A 22,075-nucleotide genomic window follows, 5' to 3' on the forward strand; every position below is an offset into this window, starting at 1 on the left:
AGCCCACCAGGCAAGCCTAGGAGAAGGGGTCTGTGGGGCAGGGTGTGTGGCCTAGTCCCCCTCCTTGCAGGCTTAGTGGGGCACTTTAGGCAGAATCCAGGAGTCCATGCCACAGTGGGGGCTCAGCCAGGGTCTTTGTGTGGGGAAGGGAAGGAGAAGGGCCTGCACCAGGGTAGGACCTCGAGCAGATATGGGCACTTTGGCACCAGTGCCCACAGATGTTTGGGGCACCCATCCATCAGCCTGCCCCTCGGGGCACCCAGGCGCGGGGGGGGGTGGGGGTGGGGGTGTAAATAGCTGTACATGGGAAACACAGGGGTGGCCAGGGCTGAGCAAGTGTCCCCCAAATAAACACTGGCTTTGGGACAGACGTGGGGCCTCGTGTGCTCTGTCGGGATGCTGCTGCTGCCCCCATCCTGTTATTCCTTAACGCTGCTGCTGAGCCCTGCCGGGAGGGCAGAGCACTGGGCTGGGGCCGGGCAGGAGAGAGGGTAGCACTGGGACCATTGGGAAGCTGGAATCACTGGGTGCTGGGGGGCACTGGGAGGTGGCAGTACTGGGTGGTACTACCTGGGTGTCAGGGGTACGCTGGGCCAGTGCTGGGTGCTACTGAAGGCACTGGGGGCACTCACAGTCAGCGCTGCGAGCACTGGGGAAGTACTGGAGCACTAGGATTTGATACTGGGAGCCGCTACTTGGGGGTAGTAGGGGCATGGGACAGTGGGACACTCTACAGGGAGCACTGGGAGTGGTACTGGGTGATACTGGGCTGTACTGGGAACGTTTTGGTTGGTACAGGGGGCAATGGGGGTGGTGCTAGGCTCCTCTGAGCTATAGTGGAGGTAGTACTGGGACACTGGAGGTTGGTATTGGGAGCACGAGGAGAAGTCCTGAGGCATTAGGATTTGGTACTTGGAGTCAGTACTTGGTGTTACCGGGAGCATGGAGTGGGAGACTGGTAATGAGCTCTAGGGTGCAGAGCTCTACTTGGGGCAGCACCGGGCACGCTGCGGGGTGCAGGGCGGTGCGGCGGGCGCTGCCCTGGGTCCTTTCTCCCTCTGGCGGCCAATTGTGGTGTTGCAGCTGCAATGGGGGGACCGGGGACGGGGCGGGTGTCTGCGCAAGGCGGCGCTGGGCTGTACTGGCGACATTGGGGGAGTCCTGCCAGGATCTGGGGACACTGGGAGGTTACTGGGGTGTCCCTGGAGACTCTGAGTCTTAATGGGGTGCCCACAGTGGCAATGGTGGGCGCTGGGGACATGGGAGGGAGGAACTGGTGTCATAAAGACACCGGGACGGGGCACTGGCAACACTAGGGTGGTCACCTTGGTTGGTGCGGGAGCAAGCGGGTGGCACTGGGCTGCCTCTGGGGCAGGCTTTAGGGGGTGTGTGTATGTCCTGAGGACACTGAAGGGCACGACTGGGATTGCTTGGGGACACTGGGATGAGTGTGATTTCTCCTTGAGATACTGAGCAGTGTTACTCAGGAGGAACTCGGAGACCATGGGGAGGGTGTTCAGGCATCCCTGAGGATACTGTACCTGGGAACGCTCAGAGGATGACACTGTGCTGGCCTGGTGGCTCTGGAAGTGTATTGGTGGGTGGCTGGGGACACTGAGTGCACACAGGAGGGCTGGGGACATTGGTGGAGTGTCTTGTAAGGAGCTCTGGGGACACAGGGTGGGGTGACCGGGGCTGACATCCAATCACTGGTGGGTGCCCCTGGGGACACTGTGATGGGTTACTATGGGGAGCTGTGGGCACTGGCCCAGCACTAGGGTTGACCAGTGTGAGCCGGGTCAATGGGAACCTTTCCACTCACTGCCAGTCCCCATCAGACCCACCTCAGCTCCAACCCCACAGCAGAAATGGAGCTGGGTGGGGGTCCCACATCCCCAGGGATGTCTGGGGGATCACTGCCCTAGCCGCAGGGTTGGGGCAAAGAGGGGGCTGGCTGCCTTGCGCCCCTGCAGGCAGAAGTGCTGACACCAGGAACCTGGGATTGCTGAGCTCAGCCTACTGCAGATTGAAGGGGCTTTATCTGGAGAGGGCGCGGGGGGGGCATCTGGCTTAAGCCCGGGTGCTGAGAGCAGCACCAGCCGGGTGGCCCCTGGGGACCTTGGCCCCGTCCTTGGCCCACATTGGTGGCTGGTGGCAGCAGGCACAGGGAGGCTGGTGCTGGAGGCGGCGCGGGGCTGGAGCTCGCTGCCCATCCTGGTACTGACCTCCAAGGATCGGGTGAGCCACAGGGCCGTGGGGCCGAGGATGGGCGCCGGGGCCAGCGCTGAGGAGAAGCACTCCCGGGAACTGGAGAAGAAGCTCAAGGAGGATGCTGAGAAGGATGCCAGGACCGTAAAGCTGCTGCTGCTGGGTATGGAGGGGGACAGCACCCTGGGGGAGATACCCATCCTTTGTGCACCTTACCCTCACAGCCTTCCCTATGGTCCTCTGACACCTCCTGGCACCCCTCAACCCAACCAGGCCTCCCCAACAGCCCCCCTAAACCAAATAGCCCAACCAACTGTCCTCTGGCACCTTCTGACACCCCTAAACCCAACTAGCCCATCCCAACAGCAGCCCTAAACCCAACAGCCTATCTAATGTTTCCCTGACTCCCCCAGCACCCTTAAATCTAACCAGCCTACCCCAACAGCACCCTCACCACCCAGGCAGTCCTAAACCCACCTCAACAGCCCACCCAGTGTTTCCCCTGATGCTCCAGCACCCTTAAATCCAACCAGCCCACCTTAATATTCTCCTGTTTTCCTGACACCCCCAGCACCCCTAAACCCAACCAGTTCACCCTAACAGCCCCTTAATGTTTCCTCACTCCCACGGAACCTGTAAGCCCAACCAGCCCACCCCACCAGCTCCCCATTCCCGGGCTCCCCATAACCAGCTCATCTCAGCAGCTCTCTCAACAGTACACACACACACACACACACCCTGCCAGGCTCCCCAAACCCAACAACCCATCTCATCAGCCCAACCTGTGATCCCTCCTCTTCTAGGCATCTCCCAAACCCAACCAGCCCACTCAGTATTCCCCCACTCCCAGGTCCCTCAAAGCCCAACCAACCCATCTCAAGAGACTTCACCACCCCCACCCCCCAGCCCCCCCGAGCACCAATACCACCCCCCAGCTCCCCCCCTCCTCCTAGGCACCCTCATGCAGCCCACACCAGCACTCTGTGTATGTCCCTGCAGCCCCACAGTACTGTGAGTCCCTCCCAGTCCCTCCCAGTTGCCCCAGTGGTGCCTGAGGACGGGGTACCCTGGACATGGTGGTGCCATCAGGACCATCACTGGCCTTCCAGCCCAGGGCTCATCTCCCTGTGCAGCCACAGGCCTAGGGCATGGGGTGATGGGTGGTGGGGTTATGATGCCACCGTGTCCCCATATCCTCCGTTGGGTCCCCAAGCACGTCCCGGCTGAGCTGTTGCAGATCCCATTAACCACAGCAGCTCAGCCCAACCTTAATGCCCGCTGGCACCAGGCTGTAATGCCCCTGCCTGAGCCATGGACCTGGCATTGCCACCAGTGTCCTCAGTCCTGCCCAGCATCAGAAGCCCCAGCACAGGGGTGTCTGTGCAACCAGGACTGCCATGACCTGTGTTTTGTCCCCTCAGGTGCAGGTGAGTCAGGGAAGAGCACCATTGTCAAGCAGATGAAGTAAGTGCCAAGGGGTGACACTTGGTGCTCACCATGCCCAGCTCTTCCCCATGCCACAGCCACGGGGTGTACCCACTCCTTAGTGCCTGGCTCAGACCCATGGCACCAGCCCCATGCTGTACCCATGGGTGCCCAGCTCAGCCCCATGTTTTCCTCCCTGACCAGGATTATCCACCAGGATGGTTACTCACTGGAGGAATGCCTGGAGTTCATCGCCATCATCTACAGCAACACACTGCAATCCATGCTGGCCATCGTGCGGGCCATGTCCACCCTCAACATCCAGTATGGGGACACAGCTCGCCAGGTGAGGAGCACCCCAGGCTGGGCAGGAGGGTCCTCCTGGTCCCCCAGCCCACTGAGGCCCTGTCTCTGGTAGGATGATGCCCGCAAGCTGCTGCACCTCTCAGACACCATTGAGGAGGGCACCATGCCCAAGGAGATGTCAGACATCATTGGGCGGCTCTGGAAGGACGCAGGCATCCAAGCCTGCTTCGACCGTGCCTCCGAGTACCAGCTCAATGACTCGGCTGGCTAGTACGTGGGGTGGAGGAATGTGGGGAGGGGTCTGGGGGTACTGACCCATGTCTCATGCCCACCGTGTGCCCGGTCAGCTACCTGTCAGACCTGGAGCGCCTGGTGACCCCTGGCTATGTCCCCACGGAGCAGGATGTGCTGCGCTCCCGTGTCAAGACCACCGGCATCATCGAGACCCAGTTCTCCTTCAAAGACCTCAACTTCAGGTGGGACCAAGCCCCCAGCGAGGGCTGGTGTCAGGTGGTGTCGGGGAGGGGGTGTGTGCTGACCCCATCCTTGTCCTGCCCAGGATGTTTGATGTGGGGGGCCAGCGCTCGGAGCGTAAGAAGTGGATCCACTGCTTCGAGGGGGTGACCTGCATCATCTTCATTGCGGCCCTCAGCGCCTACGACATGGTCCTGGTGGAGGATGACGAAGTGGTGAGGATGGCTCACCGTCCCACACCCCCCTCTGCTTTGTCCCTGTCATGACATGGGAGTCACCATGGGGCTGTGTCCCTCCACAGAACCGCATGCACGAGAGCCTTCACCTCTTCAATAGCATCTGCAACCACCGCTACTTTGCCACCACCTCCATCGTCCTGTTCCTCAACAAGAAGGACGTCTTCCTGGAGAAGATCAAGAAGGCCCACCTCAGCATCTGCTTCCCCGACTATGACGGTGAGCGTGCCAGCGGCTGCTGCATCGGGTGCAAGTGGGTGGTTGGTGAAGGCTTGGGTGCCAGCACCCTTCAGCAGACACCCACCAGGTGTCCTCAGCACCCCACGCAGTGGTGCTGCACTACCCTTGCTCATGAACCAAGCACAGTTTGGTCGGCCGGGGGGAGTGCTCGGTGACACTCCATGGGGAGGGGACTCAGCTCACTGCTGCGCCATCAGGTCCCAACACCTACGAGGACGCGGGCAACTACATCAAGCTGCAGTTCCTGGAGCTGAACATGCGGCGGGATGTGAAGGAAATCTATTCCCACATGACCTGCGCCACTGATACTGAGAACGTCAAGTTCGTCTTCGATGCCGTCACCGACATCATCATCAAGGAGAACCTCAAGGACTGCGGGCTCTTCTGAGCCCCAGGTCCAGTGCTCCCTCCCCAGCCCCGGCCTCCCCATTCCCCTGGGGGTCCAGCCCCACTGCTGCCCCCACCCCACCTCCACTTGCCCCAAACCCCTGGGATTTGACTGGCTCAGCCCCAGAGACACCCCGGGGGGGGAGGGGGGGCACAGCCCCACTTCCCCTCCTTGTCTGTCCTCCCACCAGCCACCGTCACAGGGCACTCAGTGGTGCTGGGTGCTGTGGGTCCCTGGGTACCCCATGGAGCTGGGGGGTACTGGGGATCCCTTAGGCACTGGGGATCCATTAGGTATCTCTTGGAGTTGCGGACTACTGGGGGTCCCTTGGGTGATGAGGGTCCCTGAGTGCCCCTTGGAGCCAGTGCCCCCAGGGGTGTTGGGGGTCCTTTGGGGTCCCTTGGGGTGCTATTGGGGGTCCCTGATACCCCTTGGAGCTAAAGGGAGCTCAGAGATCCTTTGGGTGCCGGACGTCCCCGGGTACCCTTTGCAGCTGGGAGGTACTGGGGGGGGGGTCTCTCAGGTGCTGCAGGGTGCTGGCAGTTCCTGGGTGCCCCCTGGAGCCGAGGGTCTCCAGAAACCCCTTGATTCTGGGGGCTACTCTTTGTTCATGGGTGCCCCATGGACCTCGGTGTCCCTATGGAATCCTGGGTGCAACGGGTGCTAGATCCCCCTTGAGGTCACAGGTACTGGAGCTCCCGGAATGCCACCATCCCCCTGCTGCAGGGGCAAGGGGTGGTCACGGTCCCCCATCAGCTCAGACCCCCGGCAATGTCCCAGCTCTCTCTCAAGGGTCCCACTGCTGCCCTCACCTCCCACACCCAGGGGATGCTGCTGAGCCCCGGCGTAATGCCAGCCCGCCCCATGCCCCTCTTCCAGTCCGGGCCCCCCCAGCCCCCACCCTATGATCGGTCACAGGTAGGGGGGTACCACTACATACATTGTTGTTTTTTTTTTTTTTTCCTTTCTACATTTTATTATTTCAAACCATGTGAACAATTCGGTAAAACACCCTGTGGGAAAAGCAAGGCCGCAGGCACCGGCTGAGGGGGCCCCCGGGCTGGGGGGGAGGCAGCACGGGCCACTGTACAGCAGGCTCTCCTCACCCTATGCAACAGCTAGCCCTACGAAACTAGGCTTAGAAAGAAGGGGATGGGGGGATACAGGCAGCGGCAGCACCCCCTGCCCACCCCTTGGGCAGTGTTGATGCGCAGTGAGGTGGGGTGGGGTGCGGGACCCCCCCCAAGGCACACGGTTGGGGGTGGGCTGGCCGTGGAGGATGCTGCCACCACATAGCACTCGACGCTTTTAAATAGTTTGGTAAAAAGGTTTCTTTAAAAAGCAACCTGGCCCCAGCCGCTGTGGTGTGGTTTTTTTTGCATGGGTTTGGGGGGTGGGGGGGTGCCTTTCTTTTCTGGTCTACCCAAAGGAATGTCATCATCGTGTTTTTGGCCGGGTGGGCATCCGTGAGGTGACCCCCGTGTCCCCTCCCCATGCCAGCAACACTTGCAATGTAAACAGAGAGAGCGCCAGGGCTCGGAACACATCAACAGGGGGCACGGAGGGCATGGACAGAGGGGTGGGAGGGTTCAGGGCTTAAAAACCAAGATTAAAACCTCGTTTACCCCGGGAAGGGTGATGCCGGCAAGGAGGAGGAAGGTGGTGGGGGACAAACACAGGCAGCAGGGGGGACACAGGCCCTGCCACTGCGCTGGCACCCAAAAGTCTCTTTGTGGGGTGGGGGCAGAGGGATGAATCCGAAGAGAAGCAGGAGTGGGGGGCGGCATGGTCCTTCCTTCAGCGGCGGGCCCAGGGGTCCTAGAAGAGAGCAAGGGGTGAGTGGATGGGATGAGGGGCACGGGCACCCCCAGCTGGTGATACAGCAGGACAGGATGCTCTGTGGCCACCCCAATTGGCCCTACTGGGACCAGCACGCACCTAGGCAGCACCGGCGCTCAGAAGAGCCCGCAGTCCTTCAGGTTGTTTTTGATGATGACGTCAGTGACGGCATCAAAGACAAACTGCACGTTCTTGGTGTCGGTGGCACAAGTGAAGTGGGTGTAGATCTCCTTGGTGTCCTTCCGCTTGTTCAGGTCCTCAAACTTGCTCTGGATGTAGCTGGCCGCCTCGTCGTACTTGTTGGCCCCTGGGGAGGAGCACACACTGGGATGCCCCACAGTCCCCCAGGGACATCCCCCCTGCCACCAGCACCCAAAGGGTTTGGGCTTGGCTTAGCTCCCCACACCAGCTCAGCCACTGCTCTGATGCTGAACTGATGCTCCCCAGGCACACTGAGCCTCAGCTAAACCCCCCCAAGGGCTGCTTCCCCTTGTGTCATGTGCCCATCTTTCCCCATACCCTGGGTCACCCCAAACACCACTGCACTCCACCACTGCCCCAGCACACCACTTCCCAGACACAGGAAAGCCACCATATCCATCCCCAGCATCGCGTGCTACACAACCCAGGCAAGAGACTGCCTAGTGCTTTTGCACCACCTTGTCTTATTGCCAAGGTGCCCTTTGGGGGAGCACCAAGGGTCCTGGTGGTACCTGTGTACTCAGGGAAGCAGATGGTGAGGGGGCTGTGCATGATCTTCTCCTCAAAGAGGTCTTTCTTGTTGAGGAAGAGGATGATGGATGTGTCCGTGAACCACTTATTGTTGCAGATGCTGTCAAACAGCTTCATGCTCTCGTGCATCCGGTTCTGGCAGGGAAAACAGCAGCCTGAGCAGGGCAGGAAACCCCAAGCAGCTCCCACCCTACTGCTGACCAACCTGCCACCTCCCCACATTCCTGTCAGCCCAGGCAGGGGATGCTGATGGCCCTGCAAGACTTGGGCCACACTGGCCAGAGCACTGGTGACCACCTGAGGAGGGGGTGCTCCCCCTGCCCCACAAGGATGGGATGGCTCACAATACCCACTCCATCTGCCTCGACTCACCATCTCCTCGTCTTCAGCCAGCACCAGGTCATAGGCACTCAGGGCCACGCAGAAAATGATGGCTGTCACCCCCTCAAAGCAGTGGATCCACTTCTTCCGTTCCGAGCGCTGGCCCCCCACATCGAACATCCTGGGGCAGGGAGGTGGTGTGGTGATGGGCAGCACATCCAGCACTGCTCTCACCTGCACCCTGCCTCAGTTTCCCCAGCTTCCTGGAGCAGGAGTGGCACTGGAGCAGGCAGAGAATGGTGTCTCTTCCCCAGGGACTTTGCTGGTGCTGTGGATCTGCTCAGCACCCACTGCCCATCCCAGGGACAGCAGGGTGTCTGGGACCAAATCCCCACTATAAGCCAGAGCAGGATCAGGCCACCTTTCCCAGGGGTGTCATGGCTCCAGTAGATGCTCTTGGAGTTCTACTCTGGAGCAGGTGCTGTGGGATTTTGCTTTAGATCTTGGACCAAGCGGAGCTGCGGTGCTTGGCCAAGAGGCTGCAGGCTCAGCAGGATCACAAGAAGTGCAAGGACTCAGGGGATGATCCCAGTGCACTGCGAGTCTCTCCTGCTGCAGGCGGCAGAGGATGCTCTGCATCCACAGAGAAAAGCCCACCAGCAGCACTATGTCCACTGCCAACTGTCTGGCTGGCAGCAAGGCTTCTTCACTGCTATGCCCCCTGGATACGCCACATTCCCCTGGACCATCCTTCCCACCACCTCCAAAGCACTGCCCTGTCGATGCACAGCCAAGTGCTTCCATCCCACCAGGGTGGCAGAGGGGTCCCCGCTGCCCCCCACAACCAGAGAGGACCCCTGCAGATCTTTCTGCCAGCAGCTCCATTGCCAAGTGACTAAATTCCCCGGAATGTGCACAGTGCCAGCTCTTTGCCTCGGAAACTGGAGCTCTGGCTATTTCCCATGGGTTTTCAGTGGATAGCAACCCAGTATGCCAGCAGGCAGCAGGGTCACTGCCCAACACAGAGACCCCCGGCTCATGCCCAGCGCCCTTCCCACAGCAGAAGCAGCATCAGGCACACAGAGGATTCCTTCCCACTTCCCCCTCCTGCCCGAGGCTGGATCTGGCCCCTGGATGAGCCCTGCAAGGCGTTTTTGAGGCTGCTCCAGCTATTTCAGCAGTTTCCGCTCACTCCGAGGCCACAGCTCTCGCCACGAGCAAACCCAGGGGGAGTCAGTGCAAGCAGGATCCAACCCAGCACAGGGAGGGAGGGATTTCTTGCCTTGGAAAGGAAAAAGGGAAAGGGTCAGACATACTTGAAGTGCAGATCCTTGAAGGTGAAGTGGGTCTCCACGATGCCGGTGGTCTTCACCCTGGTGCGCAGCACATCCTGCTGGGTGGGGATGTAGTCAACACGGGCTATCCGCTCCAGGTCATTCAGGTAGCTGGCGAGGGAGCAGAAAGGCGCTGTGGAAGCTAGACCATGGGTTACAACCCACTCGAATCCCATGGGGCATTCCCACACCAGGCCACCCTTTCCATAGACCCTAGCATCAACCATTCAGAGTGGGCAGCGCTGAGCACAGTGGACCCCATCGGCACCCTGGGGTCACCCCAGAGCCCTGCCAGCTCCTGGGGTGACAGGGGGATGCAGCCAGGGCTGGGGGGCTCCCCCCATTTCCCCGGCTGTTTGCACAGGGGAAATGGTGAGAGGAAAGTATTCAGTGCTATGGCAACCAGCCACAGCGCCGGCGGAAACAATCGATGGCGCCGGGCCATTTATAGTCACAAAACACAAAGGGACGGCATCCTGGGAGGAAGCGGGAGGCAGGAGAGACAGGGAGCAGTGTGGCTGGGGGGCTGTCGTCCATCCTGAGCCCCCCCGGGGTAGCACTGCCTGCCCTGGCCCTGTCAGAGCCCAGTCACCAGCAGTGGGGTTTGGTTCCCAACATTGGGACCACCTGAGGGTTGCTGGGAGAATCAAGGCAAGTTTCAATTTCTCCAGCTCACGTTGATTTAATTGGGTTACTATAAACAGGCTCCTTTAAGCACATTAGGCTTGTGCTAATTAAAGGCATTTGCAGCCCTGTAATCTGGTGAAAGGCAGATTACAGCTCGCAAAGCCACAGGGATCCCTGGCTCCAATGGCAGCACGGCTGTTGGCCAGCTCCCAGGAAACCCTTCAGTGAGCCGGATCAAAGCCAGAGCTGTAGGTGCCCTGGGACCCCACGGTGGGTGCAAGGGCGGGGGGACCGGCATGGGGCTGTGTGGAACAGCTTGAAAACAGCCGGAAACACACACGGCCTCTGGCTGACAAAAAACAGGAAACACTGCAGCAGGGCTGCACAGCGCCGGCGGCACTCGGACCATACACCCACCCAGGGTGCCAGTGAGCGCCCACCGGGCACCCTGAGCTCCAGCTACCTCAAGTGGCTGCAAAGAAGGCAGGGGTACAGACAGGCTGTGTGCTGGGCACGGCACAGGGCTCCTCAAACCCTGGGTGCCCTGTGCCAGTGGCACCACAGGCACAGCACCATCCCCACAGGGATTGACAGGGCATCGATTACTGCACCAGCATCTCTGGGGGGCTGGAGGGGCTTTTAAGTCATGCTTGCGCAACCCCTGCAATGTGCCAAACACACCATACATGCATTTATAGTGATACTCAGCTTGCAGGCACCTTGCAGATGTATCTACTCAGACTGTGCCTACAAGCTGCCAGGCAGCTGCCAGGTCCCTCCTGCCTCCAAACCAGCACCCATGCCACTGCCGGCTGTGGGACGATGACACTGAGCAGGACAGGGACCAGGGAGGGCGGGTGGGGGTCAGGCAGCAGCAAAAGAAAACCGTGGATGCTGGAGCAAAGAGCTGGTGGGAGCTTCTCTGGGGTCATTGCTTGCCAGGACCTTTCCTCTGCCTCTTACCCCCAGTGACCTCAATGCAGAAGAGGGACCCAACAGTGCCAGCGGGGACAACTGGGCTGGCACACAGGGGACAAAGCAGTGGCGAGTCCCAAGGACGCTTACACCCCAGCGGGACCAGCCTTAATGGTGTTTTCTTGGCGCACCACAAGCTCCCTATGGCACTGCTTCACCACAAAGGATCTAGGCAGACAGGGTAGGAGGACACCATACAAGCTCAATACAGCCTTGGCCACACCACCCTCTCCAGCAACCATATTTTAGGTAGATTAACATATTTATTAAATCTCTTCAGGGATAAACCCAACCAGATGCAGGCAATTTATCCACCTAAACTCGAGCTTGCTGGCTAGTACACTAGCATAATGCCAAGTCTTTCCATATAAACTCAGTTAAGATGAAAAGCCTCTTGTGCATCCTTCTTATCCTGTTCACACACACGGGTCCCCAGTGCCCTCTCTGGAGCTTTTTTTTGTCTTCATGCCTATGAAGGGCCATGAGGACAGGCAGTACCCCTGGCTCTGCTCACATGGGGGAAGCCATGTCAGGGACAACAGGGGAGAGCAAACCCCAGGAAAGGCAGTGGGTGCAGAGCAGTGGCAGGAGGGGGGGGCCCCGGTGCCCCCCTCCTGCGGGACGCAGCACCCTGCCAGAGGAGGAAACAGCTTTCGAAACATCCGCCTTCCCAGTTCTGCTCTGGCTCAGCCCCAGCGCCGGGTGGGAAGGGGCAGCACCAGCCCCTGAGGTGATGGGGAACAGCAGCCCCTGAAGGATTTTCTGTTGCTCAATAAAAGCTCCACAGCCTGCAGGGCCTGGGGAGAGGAGCCAGGGTACTCACTAGGCAGCAGAGTCATTCAGCTGGTACTCTCGGGAGCGGTTAAAACAAGCCTGGACTCCGTTGTCAGCCCACAGCCTCCGGATCACACTGGCCAGGTCTTCTGGCATGATGCCCTGCTCCTCAGCGGTGCAGGAGAGTGCAAACAGCTGCCGAGCATCATCCTGAAGGGAAAAAAAACAGGGATAAAGCATTGGCACAGGGTTATCAAAACTCACTTTGCCCCAAAGGATTTGGCTGGAGCCCACCGTGTCCCACCCAGATGGCAAGGCAGAAGCTCCAGATGGGGATGAGACAAAAGGGAAGCAATGGACCCCCACCTCTGCACCCACCAGGGGCCGTGCCAGGGTAGCCACCTATGGATTATGCTTTGGGTGCCCCCTTCCTCAACACCAAAGACAGGAGGTCACGTCCAGCAAGGGAACAGCAGAGCTTGAGCAGGACCACCCTAATCCTGATCCAGCTTTGGGACCCCCAAGCCCTGCCAGGCGCACTGGGAGCAGGGCACTCACCGCTCTGGAGGAGTCTCCAAAGTCAATCTGCAGGTTCCCCATCGCCTTGATGATAGCCATGATGGACTGGATGGTGTTGCTGTAGACCACAGCTTTGTACTGCCGGCACTCCTCCTCAGAGTAGCCATCCTCATGGATGATTCTGGGGCAGGGAAGAGACACAGGCAAGGTCAGCCCTCCATGGGGCACCCCATGGTGCTGCTCCCTCCCCATGCTCTGCAGCAGCACTGATGCTGCAGAGGGGAACTTTCCTCAGCTGCCACCGGTTTCAGAGCCCATGGCTGGGGTCTCTGCGGTGTCAGCCGCAGGGACACTCACTTCATCTGTTTGACGATGGTGCTCTTCCCAGACTCGCCAGCACCTGCGGAGAAACAAGAAGGGGAGAGGAGCAGTGAGGTGCTGCCCAAAGCTGGGATCCCCACACTACTGGGACCACCCAGCCCTGGGAGGGAGGGCAGCAGCAGCTTCAGCCACTGGAGGAGATCTCCCAGCATTGGCCAGAGCAAGGGTCTGGATGGGTACTGGGAACAGCAGAGCCAGGAAAGGGGGAGGAAAAGGGGAGCCTAGGGGAGATTTTGCAATAGCTCCCATAGGGAAGAAATGACACCAGCTCCAAGCCAGGAACATGGCACCAAAGCACTAATGTTTGCCCTGTGGTGTCAGAACACTGCAGCCAAGACAGCGGACAGCCCCAGCTTCAGCTGAGCTTGGGAATGCCCTGCAATGCCCATCACCTGCCATCCCAGCTCCAGGCAGAGCCTGAGCTTAGCTGCCATATACCAAACCACATCTGCATCCCTACTGTGCCAGAGGACAATGGAATGTCAGCCTTGCCACATGCCCACAGCTGGAACTGGCAGCAGCCAGGACACAGGATGCTGGTGCCACCAGGTACGGGCAGGGGGCTGGGCACCCAAAGCCAGGGACTCCAGGGAGCACAGGAAGAAGCTGCCACCTCCGCCAGTGCTCGAGAGGCTCCCGGCAGGATCAGCCACCCCCGGGCTGCTTTTCAGTGAGCACTTCCCAGCCTGCCAGGTCCCCAGCCTGGCTGCGGAGGTGGCTGCCAGCAGAGAAAGCCGATGGCTTCCAGGGTGGATTTATTCCTCAGCATTCGAACACTGGAGGCCAGGGCTCAGAGGGGACAGCCAGGGTGCCTCAGGCTCCCGCTCCACCATCCTGTCCCCCCTGGGGACATCACCCCCACAGAGGCGATGTGCAGGTCCCAACCCAGCCCTCCCTCCCCAGGCTGGGAGCAGGAAAGAGCAAAGTCACCCCGGCTGCAAGAAAGGGGAAGCTCAAAGGGGAAGCTGAAAGAGACAGTGCAGGCCGCTTGTCCTCTCTCCAGGCAGGGAGTGACACCAAGATGGACGAGCATCAGGCTCACTTCGCCCTGAGACCCCCAGCAGGACAAGACCCCTTCGACCAGGGACCAGCATCATCCCTGCCCCTGGGTGCAAATCCCAGGGGATTCCCCCCACACCAAGTCAATCTCCAAGTTCTCTCCCGTCCCCCTTGGTAGGTCCCGTGGCTGCCCTCAGCCATGGAGCTGCCCTTATTGGAGGCCCCAGGCAGAGCCGCACTGGCACAGCCACAGAGAGGGGAGAGAGATTACAGAGGAGTTTAGAAAAAAATAATAAATATATATATAAAAAATCAGATTATGCTAAAATTAACCAGGACAAACAGCCTGTCATGCCAGCCGAGACATGGCGGCAGGGAGCAAACGCCTTCTGCCTGTGCCACCAGCGTAAATGCAGCCCTGGCGATGAGCATGTACCCCATGGACACTGCTCAGGGCATGGAGCCCCCTGAGGCTGAGGCCGTACTGGGGCTACACAGACCCTACATTTATTGCCAGGAACACCCGCTCCATGGTCTCCATGCTACATCTGCTGAGGGACAGGCTCTGCTCAGCCCAGGGTGAGTGTTCAGCATGGCCAGGGCTCTCCAGCAGCCCTGGTCTGCACCAGCACCCCCAGCTTGCTGACACGGCACCCGGCACAGCCCGGACAGTGTCCATGGTCAGTGCTGGCAATTCCTGCCTGGAGCTGGGAGCAGCAGGGGGAAGCATTTCCGCCTATCCCTTCATTTTTTCCACTAAATACCTGTGGTTTCTGACAACACCAACCCTGCACCGCCGGGCTCGGTGCCCAGACAGGGAAACTGAGGCATGTAGCAAGGCAGAACCTTGCTTATAAGCATCCCTGGGGTGAGGTGCCAGTTGTCCCCCAATCTCCTGCCCTGCCTGACGTTTGCTCCCTGCCCAGGAGGGTACAACCCGTCTGGGACCTCCTGTCTGCCCGCAGCAGGGTGACAGTCAGCAGGAGGGCAGGAGTCACCAAGGCCAGTCATTTGCCTCTCAAACTTCCCCTACAGCTCCTGGCTAGAAGGCAGCTGTGCCATTGCCCTCCTAGCTCAGGCCAGCACCTCTGCTCACTGCCGGGAGCACGCCCGCATGCTTGTGGTGAGCAGAAATTCAGGCCTGAATCTTTAACACCCTGCAGCTGCCCTGCCAGAGCCCAGCAGAAGCCAGGGAGGCAGTAGTTGGTATCCTCCCCCTCCAATTTCCCTTTCAAATCATCATCTTTGCCTAACGAAGGGGCCAGGGAATTGCCACCGCCAACACTGCCAGGCCCAATGGGTGCCCCAGCACCTGCAAATCCCACCCAGCACAGCGCAGGGGGGACCCTTCCCAGCCCCCCCATTGAGCATAGCAGAGGGGAAGGGTTTCCAATCCCCGGAAAACCCCAGCTGCCGTCCATTCAGCCCCAAAACAATCCGCGGGCAGGGCGCCAGCTGCCACTTCCACCCTCCTGCCCAATCCAGGCAGGAGACAGGCAGCGCATGGGGTTTCACGTCATCCTCCACCCCCCCATGCTGGCCAGGCATTGGGTAGGATGGAGAGCCCCCACCATGGGCTGACCCCTCATCCGGGCTTCCTCCAGCCCTGTGCACCCTTCCTGCCTCATTCCCAGAGCTGCACCCGTCAAAAACAGGAGGAGAGCTCTCTCTTGGGCTGATTTCCCCCTTTTTCTGTTAAAAATAATCTTCAACAATTTAAAAGAAGCAGCTGCCTGGCTCCAAAGCTCCCCGTTAATCCACTGGCGAAACATTTATTTAGCCAACATATATTTTGCATCCCACAATTTAAGATGCTTTCCGGCCAGCACAGACTTAACGTGATACATGCAATATATTTCTGGTCAGTATATATTTAACACCATATATTTAAGCAGCTGGTCACAGGTTTTGGGGTCCACCTCACCCCGCATTGCTGAGAGGGAATTTTCCATCTTGCCGCATGGCACCATCCTGTTTTATGCTTTCAAATATCCAGGCGTGGATGGAAGCGATGTACAGCTGGAAAATTTTCCTTATTACAGGGGAGAAGCTGGAATTCCATCCACCACTGGGTCCGGAGCCATCCCCAGCACCCACAGTCCCATCCTCAGTGAATGTGCTGGAAAGTTTTCCCAGCCTGGCAAACAGGAGCTATTACTTGAGCATGGATTTATGAATGGTTTTTACTTCTGGACAAACCCACCGATCCTCTTCCGAGCAGGACAGACACCCTCATGGGGTGGCTATCTAGGCACCTGTGGGGTCTCTGCCATCAAACAAGACTTTCAAAGGTGCGTTAAAAGCAGAGTTACCCTAAAGACTCAAACAGTAATAATCAGAAGAGATTCCCCTTGACATTTTCCTTCCTACCCAAAATAGATGGAAAATTGCTGTAAAAACAATCGTGTTTTTTTAAAACCCCACAGCGACACAGGGCGTTTTTCCCAGGGGCCATCCCGTTCCGGCACAGGGCTGGCCGCTTCCCAGGAGGAGCCTGCGCATTTGCGCACGGTGGGATGCCACGTCCCCAAGCAGGACCCCCAAAAATTAGGGGGCACCAGGGAGGTCTGAACCCCCCTGTCCAAGACAGCAGATGGAGACACAGAAAAAAACCCCACAGAAATAAAAGAAGTAGAAATAATTCAGCAGCGGGAAGGACATTTGGAGTACGGGGGGAGGAGGAGGTGGGCTGGGGATGATTTCCCATGGGGAGCACAGCAAATGCACCCCAGGTGCTGACAAGGGCCGCTGGTGTTCACGAGCTGGACAAAACTATCCTTGTGCTGGGCTTTTTCCAGGAATCCTAGAACTTTGCTGCTCTGTTTCTGTCCCTGCCATAGCTGCAGTGGTCTCTCCCTCTCTCCCCACTTCGGCTGGCACCAGCCACTTCTGAGCCCTCGCTCCCCACGCTGGCTGTGCCAGCACTGGGGTGGTGGGGAAGGGCCCCCTAAAGGGCTCAGCATCGCGCTGTCCCCTCCTCCCGCACACATTTCAGGTTACCGGCATCAATTTTCTCATCCCTAGAAAAGAGGTCTCCTGAAGACTGTCACCCACCAGGTCAGCCCCGGCTGTTCCAGCACAGACACACCACGGTCCCCACATTCTCCCACCAAACACTGGGGTGGCTCCAGCGCAGCCCGTGCTGGAGAGCTGCCCCCAGCAGGACTATGACTCTGTGCCGGAGTGCCACCATCCCCTCATCCCACCCTGATGGGCGGGGGCTCACCCGCACCCTACTCCCCCCGCCTGGGTTTTCCGCCAGGATTACTCAGCTCCCCAGCTCTGGTGATTCAGCCGGCCTCTGGCCCGGAAACCCGTGCTCCATCCCGGAGCAGGAAACCCGGTAGCTGCAGAGAGGCCAGGCCAGCCCCGGCTCCAGCAATGGCACTGAGGCACTCAATTAGCCTGGCACCCACAGCCCTAGGTGGGCAAAGCCCATGGAAGACCCTCTGTAAAGCTCTCTATATGGGTAAAGCAATATATACATATGCTTTTAAATATATATACAAAAAGCAATTTATATACTACTCCATAAAAAGGAGCAACATATATACACAAAAAAGGAATACATATAAAAGAATGAAATATTTTTCTAATGCATACGCATACAATTCTATACTAAATATACGCATCTGCTGCCTCTCCTGTGCAAAGCCTAAGCATTCATCCCGGACTGGAGGGCAGCTGCCTGCATCTGGGACATCACCAGCAGGGACACCAAGTTGTCCTGTCTCAGGGCCTGGGTGCTGTGCTCCTTCCATCCCATCTCAACCCATGTGAACACCAAGCTCTTCCCTGCTACATGACACCTCCTGCTTTGTGGCCAGAAACACCCCTGGGACCCTTCAGTGTCCCCACCGAAGGGAGGAGCTGATCCCCTTCCCACACCCTGGGCTGGGGCAGGAGCACAAAACCAAAACCCCAAGGCAGGACAAAGTGCAGCAGAATAAGCGCTCACACGCGAGGCCAGGGCAGAGCCGGGCACCGCAGCCACTGAAAGGCGCAGCTGGTCCCTCCCTTCCTCTATTTTTATGCAAGCCTCAAAAATACCCCAAATATATAAAGCTGTTGAGCCCTGCCCCGGCCACCCTTGCCCCGGCTACAGCTCACCCAGGCAGGATCTCCTACAGGCGAGACTTACTCCTGTGCGAGTCAGTCCAGGTGGGTGCGAGGGGAGCATCCTCACCCCAGGGTTTGCACCTCCAGCACTAAAAACCACTGCGGATCAACACGATCAACCCAAAAGCACCATCCCTGTCCTAGGCATCTTCACAGCCTCTAATGCTCCCCGAGCAGCCAAGAAATCCTTTCACTTTCGTAATCCTCCAAAGGAAAATACAGAATTAGGGCCTTTAAATGAGGCAACTGCTTGCCTGCACTGATTCTTCATCCCCCCAGAGCATCCCAGCACCAGCAAGCAGGAGCTGGGCTGGGCAGAACCCAAGTTCTACTTACAGCCAGCGACTCCAGTGGTTTGAGCCATGGTGATGTCAAAGAGCCAACAGCGGCACTGGGAGCTACTGGCAGCGTTGCTGCACAGGGTGGATGCTCCAGATGCCACTGATGGCTCCTGGCCTCTCCCAGCACCAAAACCTTGGGAGGCTGTTGGTTTCCAGCCACAGGGATGGGGGGGTTGCCTTGTTTGGGTGTTCTCCCCATCAGAGACTGAAGCTTCAAACTATATGCATGTAACTATTTCAGAGCTGGCAAACGGCAGAGGAAAACCTGCAGGCAAGGACAGGAGGTGCTGGCCCACACTTACAGTGCCATGCACCACTGGGGGTCCTACCTGCCCCACCACACTGACAGCATACATCATCCCTCTCCAGCTTGCCCACCATGGTGGAGGAAAGGCATCAGCACTGAGCCAAGGTGGCTGTACTGATCAGCCCCAAGCCCTGCATGGTGCCGGTGCGCAGCATGGTTCTATACTTGCACTGCCACCCCGCTGCACACCAAGCCCAGAGCTCTTCACCCACACCGCATCCTGCCGGCTGCACCAGAAGCTCCAAGGGCCGGCAAAACCCATGCGGTGCTTGGAAAAGCCTTCTCCTCTTTGTGCCACAGGCCAATTAGGCACAAAGGGTGAAGCTATTTTTCTTCTTATATTTTTTTCTCCCTAATTTTTCCCCCCTATTTCTGGAGGATGCAGGAGTGCTGCAGCCCTGAGGGAGGGCTGAGAAGCTCTGCCTTGCTAAGAGTGCCTAAGAGCTGTGGTGCTTACCAAAAAGCACCTGCTGGGCTCATGTGAAGCCCTAGTTCTCCTCAAAGCTTCCTCCAGCTAGGGGGGAAAAAATCAGGTGATAGGAAGAGCAGGCACCGCATCGCCATGTAGAGCAACACTGGCCCCAACTCCAGGCATTCTCTCCCGTCTCAGGAGGATTTTCCAGCCACAGCTGGGCTTGGAAACAGGCCAATGTGACCCAAGGATCCAGCACTACTTACACCTGAACACCTGCGAGGGGAAAAAATAAACATAAAAAAATAATTTAGAAGAGCCATTTCACACTATTTTTGGCTTTAGAAACCAACTGAGATCAGAAATACCGCTTGTAAATGCTGGCCTCGACAGAAAGAGTGCACCCGCCATCCTCCTCCTGCCTCTACTTCTCTAGAGAGCAGGACACGGGAAAGGGATGTGGGCTGGCCAGCCCATACTGCGCCAGCCCATACTGTGATCCTTGCCAACCGGGAGCCCCTGTCCTCTCAGAGATGCTCAGCACCAGCCAGCCGGACACCCCAATGCCGGCAGCACTGGGATGATGACGCCCATCCTGTCCGGCCCCTGGAGCCCCATGGGAAGGAGGTGCCAACCCCCCTGCCCAGCTACATCCCTTAGCACCATTATTTCAAGAGCTGCCAAGCCAGCATCAAGGCCCGGCACAGGAGCAGCTCACTGCAAAGGGGGACCACGTGTTTCCCCAAGTGAACCCCATGGGGTTTCACTGCACCGGCACCCACCCCTCCCCGGAAACAAGCAGGTCAGCGAGCTTGTATAAGCAGCCAGACCCCCCTCAATGGCACAGCCCCCCCTGACAGGTCCTGCTCTGGCACCACTCACGCCAAGGCTGAAATAAGAATAAACCCCAAAACCCCTCAGTGCTCCGTTAAACGAGCGGTTCAGGGCGTTAATTACGTATTTCTCAAGGCAGGCAGGGGTTGAGCAAATAAAGGGCTGCCGGATTTCGGCTGACTTCCTGCTGCCGGCAGCTTCCTCTGCCGATGGCAGTGACGAGCCGAAAGACATTTTCTGCCAGCGCTGCCCTGGCAGCAGCCGGGATTTCCGTGCCCATCCCGGGTCTCGCTGCCCCAGGGTGCTGTGAGAGCCCCACGTCACACCAGGAGCGAGGCTCTCCCTGGGAATTTCGGAAAAGGAATTTAAAAACCCAACTGGGAGTCATTAAGAAAAATAATAAAGTAAATAAGCAACTGCCTTGCCTGCAGGCGCAGGGCAGGTCTGTGAACGCCCACAGCAGCATTGTGGGGCCGCTTTGAAGAGTGCAAGCGACCCGTTATCGCTATGAAAATCAGGTGTCCGTGGGGCAGAGCACCCGTGGGCTGCACAGGCTCCTGCCCACTGTGGGCAGCGTGTGGGACCGAGCTTGCTGCCCGAGCTCTCCATCACTCCATGGCGAGGGGAGGGCGACAGTGGGATAGAGGGGCTCGGCTAGACCCATTACCTCTGCCCCAGCCAGTCTGAGGCCAGAGCAAGGCAAGTCCATGGAGGATCCCTCCCTGGCATGGCCAGGCAGCTGGGGGTCATGCAGGCAAGACAGGGGGTCCCAGCCAGCGGGAGGGTGGAAATGTCCCTAACTGTGCCCAAAGGGATGTGTCAGTCTGGATGCCGGTGGGGTGCGGGGATGGAACCACAGTGGGGTGGGGCTGGCACCCAACTTCAGGGGAGCCCCGCAGGCAGGGGTGGGGCTGGTACCCCTCTGCAGAGGGATCCCCAAGGCCTGCTGCAGGACCAGCACCCCACTCCTGGTGGGACCCCTGCGCCTGAGATGGGCTCCACACCCCATTCCTGTGCGGAGCCCCAAAGCCTGTTGTGGGGCCAGCACCCCACTTCTGGGGGAAACCCGGAAGCCTGGGGGGGGGGGGGAGGGCGGGCACCCTACTCCCTGAGAGATCGATGGGCCGACACCCCACTGCGGAGGGGGGAAAACCCGAGGGCTGGGCTGGGTCCAGCACCACATTACTGGTGGAACCCCGGGGCGGGGCCGCAGCCTCGCGGGCTGGTGCCCAGGGTCTCGGTTCCGGAAGGACCGGGCCGGGCCGGCCGTGTCCCGTTAGGTGGATCCCAAGGGTCTCACCCAGCAGCAGCAGCTTCACCTCCCGCGCCGCCTTCTCGCCGTCCTCCCGCAGGTTCTTGTCGATCATGCGGGATCGCTCGGCGGCCGCCTTGTCCTCGGCGCTCACGGTGCAGCCCATGGCGGCGGCCGCGGCTGCCTGCGCGCCCCCGGTCTGGCCTGCGCGCCGCCGCGGGGCGGGGCCAGGACGGGCGGGGTCTGGGGGCGGGGCCGGGGAGGGCGAGGCCTGATGGGGCGGGGCCTCGTCCCTTTTCGGCGGGATCGGCCCCCAGGCGGCCGCGCTGGGCACCGGCACGGAGCGGCCGGGACCGGGGGTCGCGGGGCGATGGGTTCATGGGGCGAGCGGGGCCGCCGTGTGCCCTGGTACAGACATGGGGAGGGAGACGGAGCGTGGGTGCTGCGTCTTGGGACCGGGGTCCTTTGGGTGCACAGGGGTGGGTGCAGCCCTGGGGCCAGCCGTGCGGGGTAATGCTGTGCCTCAGGGCCACCTGCTGTGGGGACGGGGTGTCACAGGCTGGTGGCTCCCATCTTGGGATGTTTTCATCCCCTTGCTGGTGAAGGGGCTCAGCCCCTGGGGACCCTTGTGCCAGGCTGCCAGAGGAGGGAGCCCCTCGGTGGGTGCCAGGGCTGGGGATGTCCACAACAAGGGATGGAGCACCCCTGAGGCAGCCATCGCCCATGGCAGGGGGTACCCAGCTCCCAGGATGCTCTCTTGTGAACTGGACACCCCAGGCAGCCCAAGGAGGGTGCCCAGCTGTGACAGTGTCCCGCGGGGCTCGCCCGTGCCCAGGAAGCCTACCTCACTCCATACCAGCTCCGTGGCAAATCCTGAGACTCCCAGCCCCTCCTCACCCAGCAGGTGGGGTAGGGGCAGTGAGCGATGCTGTAGCTGAGAAGCCACTGTGCCAGGGGAAGGGGTGCAGCACTGTCACATACAGCCCAGCAGTGGGGTTCATGGGGCAGCACCCATGGGCCTGGCGTGGGGGG

The 22,075-nt window shown here is 59.4% G+C and overlaps 2 protein-coding genes across 2 annotated transcripts; one reads left to right on the forward strand and one right to left on the reverse strand.

Moving 5' to 3' along the window:
• The first annotated feature begins 2,060 nt into the window (after positions 1–2,060).
• Positions 2,061–5,465, forward strand: GNAT1 (G protein subunit alpha transducin 1). The gene is made up of 8 exons (XM_061458446.1): positions 2,061–2,371; positions 3,630–3,672; positions 3,838–3,979; positions 4,052–4,209; positions 4,287–4,415; positions 4,499–4,628; positions 4,715–4,868; positions 5,087–5,465. The coding sequence occupies exons 1-8, from the start codon at positions 2,266–2,268 to the stop codon at positions 5,275–5,277; spliced, it is 1,053 nt and encodes a 350-aa protein (XP_061314430.1). The 5' UTR covers positions 2,061–2,265; the 3' UTR covers positions 5,278–5,465.
• A 1,214-nt stretch (positions 5,466–6,679) lies between these two features.
• Positions 6,680–21,278, reverse strand: GNAI2 (G protein subunit alpha i2). The gene is made up of 9 exons (XM_061458416.1): positions 21,092–21,278; positions 12,756–12,798; positions 12,438–12,579; positions 11,929–12,089; positions 9,486–9,614; positions 8,221–8,350; positions 7,830–7,983; positions 7,216–7,423; positions 6,680–7,095 (listed from the first exon to the last, which is right to left on the reverse strand). The coding sequence occupies exons 1-8, from the start codon at positions 21,207–21,209 to the stop codon at positions 7,233–7,235; spliced, it is 1,068 nt and encodes a 355-aa protein (XP_061314400.1). The 5' UTR covers positions 21,210–21,278; the 3' UTR covers positions 6,680–7,095; positions 7,216–7,232.
• Positions 21,279–22,075: the final 797 nt, after the last annotated feature.

This window comes from Pezoporus flaviventris, unplaced genomic scaffold (assembly GCF_033815535.1).
Source record: "Pezoporus flaviventris isolate CSIRO_AGI_PZ_B2104156 unplaced genomic scaffold, CSIRO_AGI_Pfla_v1 ptg000026l, whole genome shotgun sequence".
In the NCBI taxonomy this organism is placed as follows: Eukaryota; Metazoa; Chordata; class Aves; order Psittaciformes; family Psittacidae; genus Pezoporus; species Pezoporus flaviventris.

Coding starts and splice junctions, on each gene's coding strand:
- GNAT1 (XM_061458446.1), top strand. CDS start 2,266: ATGGGCGCCGGGGCCAGCGCTGAGGAGAAGCACTCCCGGGAACTGGAG. Junction 3,673..3,837: donor ACCATTGTCAAGCAGATGAA/GTAAGTGCCAAG, acceptor CTCCCTGACCAG/GATTATCCACCAGGATGGTT. Junction 4,210..4,286: donor CTCAATGACTCGGCTGGCTA/GTACGTGGGGTG, acceptor GTGCCCGGTCAG/CTACCTGTCAGACCTGGAGC.
- GNAI2 (XM_061458416.1), bottom strand. CDS start 21,209: ATGGGCTGCACCGTGAGCGCCGAGGACAAGGCGGCCGCCGAGCGATCC. Junction 9,615..11,928: donor CTGAATGACTCTGCTGCCTA/GTGAGTACCCTG, acceptor CTCCCTCGCCAG/CTACCTGAATGACCTGGAGC. Junction 7,424..7,829: donor CTGCTTCCCTGAGTACACAG/GTACCACCAGGA, acceptor GCTCCTCCCCAG/GGGCCAACAAGTACGACGAG.